The sequence below is a fragment of the Medicago sativa genome, chromosome 2 (assembly GCF_051527215.1).
Source record: "Medicago sativa cultivar Bolivia chromosome 2, Bolivia_mono, whole genome shotgun sequence".
NCBI classification, from domain to species: domain Eukaryota; kingdom Viridiplantae; phylum Streptophyta; class Magnoliopsida; order Fabales; family Fabaceae; genus Medicago; species Medicago sativa.
Genome location: NC_140750.1, coordinates 13457250 through 13467187, shown reverse-complemented (window position 1 = coordinate 13467187; position 9938 = coordinate 13457250). Strand labels below are relative to the sequence as shown.

Here is a 9938-nt window from a genome sequence, read left to right as displayed (position 1 = left end):
AATTCTCTAAACACTGATTTATATGAACTTTTGGTTCATTTATCTTGACTGCAAAAAATAAAATTGTCTAATTATATAACTTTGGAATTAAGTCCAAGTTACTCAAGTTTAAAATTAAGCGCTTGTTCACATGTCAAATATTAAAATCACACAACTAATAAAATAGAAGGAGAATTTTAATTTTGAACCTACCATTAAAGGTGCAATCTTTTCCCACATAAATGCATGGTACACAAGTCTCTCTTTAAGTTTTGAGTAAGCTCAATCTTTTCGATAGAAATCTGAAATTCAAATTCTTTCTTATTTTTAGAGTAACTAACTTCCGAATTTTAGCACTCCCTTTGAACTAAAATCATGCTAGTTCCTTCAACCAATTAACCAAGGACACAAATTTAAGAATATTAAATTTGCGCATTTTTTCAGATGGTTATTCGATGATGGTATAGAACAATTCACTAATGTCACGGCGGAATCCATCCCAACAAATTATTAGCACAGAAGATGTTCGCTGCATATATTGGTTTTTCAATAGCAAGAATGAATTCATATCCAACTTAGGTTCATCATGCTTTTATGTAATTGCATAAAAGTTCTTTAACATCGTCAAAAGTCATATTCTTAATCAATATGAAAGGTAAACAAGCCATGCAAAATTAAATGGAGCTACTGTGGCTTTTAATATCAAATAAGATCAACATTGATATCTCGTGAATTTTAGTGTTATTGTTTGAAACAACAAGCACTTCGTCGTTTCGGTCAAAAGATGTAATTCAATAGCTTGATTTAACCTTCTTGTATTTAGGGTTCTAGTTAGTAATTTCTTCGGTAGATATAGCAGATCGAAACGTCTTAAAATTGTTGTTTTTGGATTTCCAAACTGTTGTATATTTGGATTTTCCAAATTCTATTATCTACCGAAGTTGTTACTAGGTTTAGTCACGACCAGGTCGCTCTCTTTAAGACGTTTCGTGGCACTGCCCAAAATTGTGCAAGGCAGACTATCAACCACGCCGCCTCCATGATAAAACAAGTCCAGCTACAACTGTGCGGTTAACTACTGCACTGTAGAAAACTGTTCGAGAATTACACCCTCAAATATGGTACTAAGACCACTCTTTAATACTGAAACCACTTTAATATGGTATTGTTACCACTCTATTATGGTGCCGAGACCACTCAAATATGGTGTTACCACCATTCTAACTTTAATTTCTCCAAAACATCAATATGCACCACGACCACTCAAATATGGTGATACCACCATTTATCCTCAAATAGGAAAATATTAAAATAATATTTATATACCGTTAAGATCATTCTTAATTCGACGGGACATTGTTATTCCAAATAGGGACTATGATCTTAATAGTACTCTTTATTCTGAAGGGACATATATTATCGAAGGGCCTATGTTTTTAAGACCATTCTTAATTCTGAAGGGACATTAAACCGAAAAAGGGACTATGGTCTTAAGAACACTCTTAATTCCGAAGGGACGGAAAAAGGAGATGAAGAGAAGAAAGACTCGTCAACACAAGTCAAGAAAGGGAGAAGAGAGAAAGAGTTCCCGACAACTCAATGAAACTCTTTGGTGTGATTTTTGAACTAGGTGATCTCTCCTTTTATAGGGAGAGTTTGTAACTAATTTAGAGAAACTTAAGAATTATGTAAACTTTAAAATTAAGCAACCCACAGATCAGTTCAAGTAACAAACTAATAGGATAAGTTCAAAAAGAAACAAACCCACAAGATTAGCTGAAACAAACTAATGAAGGAAAGATAGGAAATTCACTTGGATTCTCAATCTTATCACAACAAACATAAGCTAAAATTATGGGAAGTGATATCCATGAATAAAGAATAATAATAATAATTATTTTCATCATTATCAGGTATTTAAAATTAAATACCACTATTTAAACACTACTAATGTGTGTGTTCTATTTTATGTGGGACTCTCACACTCTATTTTTTCAATTCACACAACACTAGATCAAAGTTTAATTACTTGGTGTTTAATTTTTCAACCTTCCAATTTCTTTCCATTTTCACACCAATGTTCCAACAAAAGCTACTACCAATTGTTTCTCAAATTTAATGTTGGCACAAAGTGAGATACGTCTATGCAAGTTTGACAAACTAGAAGCTTCTTGTTCAATAATATCATTCAAAGAAGTGGCATGCTTATCCTCAACATGATATTCCAGCCATTGATTATTAACAGCCATTTTACATTTGGAAAAACTCCTGGAAAGAAAGCTCACATCAAATAAAATGATCGGAACTATTTTCCTGTTGGAAAAAGATTGGTGAACCACTCTTTTGCTACACCCTTTTGGTACACCCGCTGATGTGGCAGTGGTGGTTTGGTAAATTCACGTGATAAGGGGTAGTTTGGTAGTTTCCTTCACAACCACATAATCTTCTCCTCTTTCTATCTCTCTAAGCTCACTCTTCCATATCTCCTTTTCCCTCAACAACTACGACCTCCTCCCACCGCCGCCTCTCTTGTCCGTCATTGTCTCCTCACAACCACCGTAGGCTCACACTCGGGCGGAACTACACTGAGGCATAATTTGATTCCGTCATATGAAACTTGGGTATGGCATAATTTAATTATTCAAGACAACCCATTTTCTTTTTTGTTGTTTTTAATTTCAAAGATTGAATTTTTATGTGATGATGTTACTAAAGTTTAGAACTTGCAAGTTTTTTTTTTTTTTTTAATGGTTTGAACTTTGAACTGATTTTATTGGTTATAATTATTTGTGTTGTGAATTTTTGATGTTTGTGATGATTGCAGATACTGTTTATTGGATTTGAGTTGATCAATTTCTCATGCACTTGTTTTGTTGCGTAGAAATGAAGCTGTTTCTTTTGCTGTTTTGATTGGATTCTAGCGACCTGAGTGATATTTTGGATCCAAGTTTCATTGTTTTATTGGATTCTGAAATCTGAAAATCTAGCTGTTGCATTGATTGTTTAAGAATTGTTGAGTACAATGCCGTATATTCAGAAATTGTATGACGTCTGCAAGGCTTCCTTGTCTCCTGAAGGACCTATTTCAGAAGAAGCTCTCAAAAAAGTCCGAACCGTTTTAGGTACAATCTGATCCTTTGTTTTGTGTTGAATTTGTACAATTTACTTATTTAATTGCATATGATAAATGTGTAATTAAAGCATTTGAATTTGCCGAATTTGATTGTGAACTGTATACTGTAATGTTTGATTTGGGATACATGCATGTTGTTAGTAATAGTACAGTTTCCTTATTGTTACAGTGAACGGTGAATCATTGTGTTAATTAACCTTTTATAAACTGCATTGCCATGGCAGATGGGTTGAAGCCTTCCCATGTCGGTCTTGACCATGAGGCACAACTGGCACGAAGTTGGAAACGTTCTATGAATGGTGGAAATGGGAGAAATGGAACTCCTGAGGGTCCTCCTATTAAGTACATTCACCTGCACGAATGTGACAAGTTCTCTGTAAGCATTTTGATTGTTTTTGTAATTGCAGTTTGTCACTGTTTAAGTGTTGATGCTCTATATAGATTTGGATCGAGTCTTGTTTTTAACACTGAATTTTGGATTCAAATGGGCTGAAGCTGAATTTTTTGTTTTTGCAGATTGGAGTATTCTGTATGTCTCCTGGTTCTTTGATTCCGCTGCATGATCATCCTAGAATGACTGTTTTAAGCAAGGTTCTCTATGGTTCGTTGCATGTGAAAGCATTTGATTGGATCGACTTGCCTGCATCATGTGATCTATCCCAAGGTGACACTCCTTATTGTATTTACTTATGATTCAGTCCTTAACAATTGTTTGTAATCGAAAATGCCACTACGCTGCAATTGTTGATATTGTGAGAAATTGTGGACAAATGGGTTTGATGCGGCCGTAATAACGGTTCCAAAACCTAGACATTATGGCTGCAATTGTGGCAATAATTTAAAACCTCGCACATGGGATCGTAATTGCTTTGATTTACTTACTTCTTATAGAAAGTACAAGTAGATTAGCTATTGCACAATAACTTTATAATTTGGCTTCATTAACATGCCCCTTTTTCCTATCTAGATGACCGTTTACAGAAAAAAAAATACCTTTTTGCTAATTTTTAGTTGGAATTAAGGAAAGATGATTAAGGGCTCAACATTGCACTTGAGCAACTGTTAGGTGGAGTAAGATTTAGGCCTTCTTTTCTGTTTTGTTTTTTTAAGCAAAATGGTCAAAACCTGTCTTTATAGATCTCTTTAAGGGGTAATCCTTGACTTGAAATTAACATCTACAGAGGATGAAAGTTTCTTTAAGTCTATTTCCAAATAGTTTAACATGTCTCTACTAGATAAATTGTTGGAGAAAGTTGCAATCAATTGCCTTTTATCACATGTTAACCATCTACATTAGTGTTAATTTTGCTTCTCACTTTCAATCTTGTCATACCCAAGATTCAAGGTGCACTTATTAAGTACTCAGATTTATTCCTTTCAAAGAGAGCACGTAGACAAGTAGTGAGAAAGAGACAAAATCTATATGAAAATAAAAATTGCACCCCCGGGATAAAACATGGTTCAGTCATTCTCAATCTTTTTTTTTAGTAATTCACATCTCACACAGGGTAACTCATTTGAAAAATAATGGTGAATTCTAGCACAATTTTTGTTAGTTTTCCTAACTCGGATATAGAAAGTTATACAATAGTTCACATATGAACCCTGCATATCAGTTAAGATCCCGCAAATTGCCTCAGATGTAGGCATTGCACAGAAAATACGTGTAGAAATAGTGAGAAGGAGACTAATTGGAATGAAGAAGTTTGTCAAATATAGAAAATTATTCACATATAACTCATGTTATAAGTACTACATGTATGTTTTAGAGGATTTCAGTTTTCCTATTTCTGCAATTGATGATCATTGGTATGAAATTGAATAGCAGTTTCTATAAGTTTCTTGGAACAAGGTACATATATTAATGTGATTGTTGTTGGTATAAATTGGACCCGTATGTAATTTTTCATTTTTGGAGTTGTTTTGTGGCATATTTTATTTTGCATTTGATAATGATTAGTAATGTGTTTGTTATTTGGGCTCCGCAAATTAGTTGATTGCAAGAAGACTCAATAACTAACACTTCAGGTTTTTAATGATGACATTGAGCAATATAAACGATTGGGAATGGAATTATAATATTACCCCTTGATCTAGAAGTACAAACTGAAAAGAAGCTTCAATTTAGGTTGTTGTCAATTGTCATGACTTGATATACCCAAGGTGAAAGATAAGAAAGATCTTGGAATCATGAAAGTCAAGGTCTTGTATTACCAGTTTAACAAAGAGGAGGGATTGGTTGTACTAGAAGAAAAGATGTAAAGTGTATGGGAAGGACCATAAGAAATAATGAGTGATTCTTTGATAATTGACAGATTTCTTTGTAATGTTTTGACTTGGATGTGTAATATTAAGGTATTGTAAACTTTCCTTATTTATTGTAAATCAATGGGAAATTTATCACTGAAATATCAAAAGATATAGATTCTATGTTTCTTGAACTCTTAATATCATGTGAAATAGTGATAAAGACAATTTGGTCATGAAAATAAAATGTGGTTACACCTTTGTTAAAAAATGGTTAAACGCAGATCATTTTTCGATAGTTTTCCTAAAGTCTGTCAAACAATGAAGAACATTCACCTCACTTTTCAATGATCATCAAACAATGAGTAAATAGTTTAAACTCGAATACATATATCGCCTTAAAATGCCTTAAACAATGAGTAAATTGTTTTCACTACATTTTATCACTTTTTGATATTTCAGTGATAACTCGCCTTAAAATAATATTGTTTTCACAGGAAAATTATGTATAACCAAATATATGAAGTGTGTAACCACAGTTTTACAAAGGCGTAACCATGTTTTTTTTTTCTTTCATGTGTTTAAAACTAGTCGTGAGACATTCTAATTTACGCAAAAATGGTTACGCCTTTGACAAATTATGGTTATATTGTTCATTTATTTGGTTATCTGTAACTTACATGTGCAAAAAATAGTGGTCACGCATATGTAAAAATGTGGTCATACAGACCATATATTTGGATAGTTTTTCTTTCCCAGGTGTAAATAATATCGTTTTAGGCGAATCGAACGCATGATCTCATTTGATCACTGCATTAAAAGCCTTTCAAACGATAAATAACTTCTTTTACAATCTGCAAGTTTATCACGCCTAAAGACGGACAAGTTCTAATTTATGAAAAAATAGTGGTCACGCATGTGTAAAAATGTGGTCATACAGACCATATATTTGGCTAGTTTATATTTCCCAGATGTAAATAATTTCGTTTTAGGCGAATAGAACGCATATCACTGCACTAACAACCTTTCCAACCATAAATAACCTAATTTACAATCGGCGAGTTTATCACGCCTAAAGACGGACGAGTTCTAATTTATGAAAAAATAGTGGTCACGCATGTGTAAAAATGTGGTCATACAGACCATATATTTGGCTAGTTTATATTTCCCAGATGTAAATAATTTCGTTTTAGGCGAATAGAACGCATAATCTCATTTGATCACTGCACTAACAACCTTTCCAACCATAAATAACCTGATTTACAATCGGCGAGTTTATCACGCCTAAAGACGGACGAGTTTTAATTTATGAAAAAATAGTGGTTACGCATGTGTAAAAATGTGGTCATACAGACCATATATTTGGCTAGTTTATATTTCCCATGTATAAATAATCTTATTTTATGCGAATCAAACACATAATCTAATTTGATCACTACACTAAAAGCAATTCCAACAATAAATAACTTATTTTACAATTTACGAGTTTATCACGCCTAAAGACGGACAAATTCTAATTTCTGAAAAAATAGTGGTCACGCATATTAAAAAATGTGGTCACACATACCATATATTTGGCCAATTTATATTTACCAGGTATAAATAATCTTGTTTTAGGCGAATCAAACACACAATCTAAATTTGATCACTGCACTAAAAGCAATTCCAACAATAAATAACTTCTTTTACAATCTGCGAGTTTATCAAGGGAGAGAAAACAATTCAAGCACTAGCTCAAATATGAGTACTATTTATCCATCTCAAATGAAAAGTACTGTGATGGAAAATAATAATGCAGGGTTTTGTTGGGATGGATCAGAGAACAAATTGGACCCTTTGTTTCAGTTCCAAGTAAATGCTATAAAATCTGATGATTATGGAACTAGTTCATGGGAAGAAGGACAACTTCAAACTCACAATTCAATAGAAGATTTCAATAGCTATCCTTTAAATTCACTTTCAAAAGATTTAGCAGAAGCAAATTTTGATGTCTTCCATCATATATGAATTGTAAATTCTTTCTTTATTTTTTTCCTTCCAACAAAAGAATACAAGAACAGAGATAAAACTAATTAGAACCAATGAGATAAATTTAATTAGATCATGACTAATTAGATACAACTTCTCAGATCAGGCACAACTAAACACACTCAAAACGGTGTATGTGCTATGTTTCAAGTCCAGCAATTCCGACAAACTGTGTATAAATTTCAACAGTAATCACTACATAATGTTATTAACATTGAGACTATACTGCAACAGAATAAGATAATTAATTGAAAATATTGATTCAGTAATGAAAATAGAATAAGATAATTAATTGAAAATATGATTCAGTAAGGTATTAGAAGGATCCTTCATGTAGCTCAAAAGGTGAACCTGATATGGTTCAGCTGCCCTATTATGTAGTTGTAGTATATATTCTAACTCAAGAAAAGCAAAAGTATCACCATCATTATTTGCCATAGGGTAAGCTAGCTCCAGCAGGTATTGTCGTATCATCCTGGTTATGTGCAAGGTTAATGCACCACTCAAAGTGATATCCCATAGCATGATACTTGGAGGTTCTTCATACCAATCAACTACTTCAACTTTCACAATGTGTGGGAAAACTGATATGATGGTAACATGAATAACCACATCAAGGTATATCATAGTGCCCACCACTTCAAACAATGGATCAATTTTAACATATACAACCAATATAACTTCATACACTTGAGATGTTGTTGTTATGTGATCAATTGTTGAATTAACATCTAAAATGTTGTGCCACAAAACTATGCTGCCAGTGCCACTTGCCACTTGTAACAACAAAGGTCTAGAATCAAATGCTGAATTATCCTTATGGAAAATAAGGGATAGATCATGTACCTTGAAGCTTGCTGATAGAGTAAGCCTGGAGTATGGTTTAAGTGCAGAAAAATGATCTAGTAGTAACCATACATCACATGGCCAAAGAGTTAAAATTACCAGGTAGCCAATATTCTCACTACTTGTGTGGCTAAACTCAGAATAAAGCTCGTGAAGCAATTCACCATTCCTACCAACAATTGTGTGTTCTAAAGGAATGACTCTTAAATTTGTGATAGGAAAAGCACTCCTTAGAGCCTTGATTGTACCTGGATCCCATTGTTTGAAATCTAAGGACCAATTTATAATTGAAAAATAGCAAGTTCCACTAAGAGTCATTTCATCAAACACATAACGGACAGTGAACAAGGTACTGATGTTGGTTGATGCAATTGATTTACTTGTTCCATATCCAAAAACTACACTGTAACCATAGTCTAGAGGCCATTCAAACCAACACCAAGATAAACGACAAGGAGTACCTGTTCATATTCATTTTCCTTGTGAAGTCGAACTGGCAATACAGACCGAGACAGCATGAACGGCGGCAGCTGGACGACAACCCAATCCGGTGGTTTTGGAGGAGGTGGCGATAGGCAAACATAAGAACAAATCTTATTTGTGAGTTCCCCTGGCGCTTGGAATTCAACAATAATGATCTGGACACTTCGATCTGGTGGTTTCGGTGGCAGAGACTGCATTGGAACATTTCGTCGAGCACCAGACAGGCATGTTTGTATCAATTTTGTTATCCTTGTTGTGTCCTTAGTGTGATACTCACCGTATGGAGGTTTCTCTGGTGGTGGATTCAAGGTCAATTTGAGCATAGTTGTTTCAAGCCGGGACGTCGCAACGATAATACTATCTGATGGTTTCGACAGCGACGACAATGTTGACACAAAGTGAGTTCCCCCACGGTCGAAAAGAGAAACGAAGTTGAGTGGGAGCATTACATTCATCTTTGTTGATGATGACCCAATGAACGAAGAACCACACAAATCATCTCGAAATGTATCATTTCGCAACAAGGCCGTATTGAAAGAAACTGCAGTTTTAGGTGTGAAGGTGCTGGAAAATTGTTGCGAGAACTGGGGGAAATTCAATTTGGTATTGAGATGCAAAGCCTCCAATGAATCAGAGAGATGGAATCGAGCAAGGAAAAGAGAAGAGAGGGATGAAGAAAGAGGAAAAGAGAGATAGTGGAGTGTGGGCCCCACATTGCCACATGTCATTTTTTTGTGTGGAGGTAGGAGGGTGTTTGCCACGTTAGGATGTACACCTATCAGGACTCTTTCCTGTTTGTTTTCACGTTGAAAACCAATTTAAAGTGTGTCTAGCCTAATGCTTCTTTTTTCAGCTTCTACATTTTCACGTTGAAATTGTCTTGGGACGCCATAAATGTGAACGGAAAGTTGTTCCAAATAGGTACATTGTCCTTCTACCTTTGAGATATGACAAATTTTTAGCTTTGTTTTTATCTTTTCAGATTTTACCGAAAATTTTAAAGTAGAGCTTTTCTAGAAAAGTGTATATTTTGAGATTTGGTTTTACACAAGATTGCTTATATGCGAAATGTTGGTAGTGTCTAAATTGAAATATGTCTTTTCTTCAATTCCTTATACTTTACGTTAGGGTTTTTTATGATTTGTTGCTACTTTTTTTGTGTAAATATATTTGTGTTCATCTTCTTCTTTCCTAATGGTTTCATATTTCAAGATAAGAATGA

The 9938-nt window shown here is 34.1% G+C and overlaps 1 protein-coding gene across 2 annotated transcripts; it reads left to right on the top strand.

Moving 5' to 3' along the window:
• Positions 1-2315: 2315 nt before the first annotated feature.
• Positions 2316-5546, top strand: LOC146944729 (plant cysteine oxidase 5-like). 2 transcript variants are annotated; one of them, XM_085743083.1, is made up of 4 exons: positions 2316-2600; positions 2861-3101; positions 3337-3488; positions 3629-5546. In XM_085743083.1, exons 2-4 carry the CDS (start codon positions 3002-3004, stop codon positions 3803-3805), a joined length of 429 nt encoding a protein of 142 aa, XP_085599209.1. In that variant the 5' UTR covers positions 2316-2600; positions 2861-3001; the 3' UTR covers positions 3806-5546. The 2 variants fall into 2 exon arrangements, with proteins under 2 accessions (XP_085599209.1, XP_085599210.1); XM_085743084.1 differs by having other exon boundaries at positions 2804-3101.
• Positions 5547-9938: the final 4392 nt, after the last annotated feature.

Bases quoted from the DNA above. Each gene is read 5' to 3' on its own strand.
- LOC146944729 (XM_085743083.1), top strand. From the start codon at position 3,002: ATGCCGTATATTCAGAAATTGTATGACGTCTGCAAGGCTTCCTTGTCT. The intron at 3,102-3,336 runs GTACAATCTGAT...TTGCCATGGCAG, and splicing joins AAAAGTCCGAACCGTTTTAG to ATGGGTTGAAGCCTTCCCAT. The intron at 3,489-3,628 runs GTAAGCATTTTG...TTGTTTTTGCAG, and splicing joins ACGAATGTGACAAGTTCTCT to ATTGGAGTATTCTGTATGTC.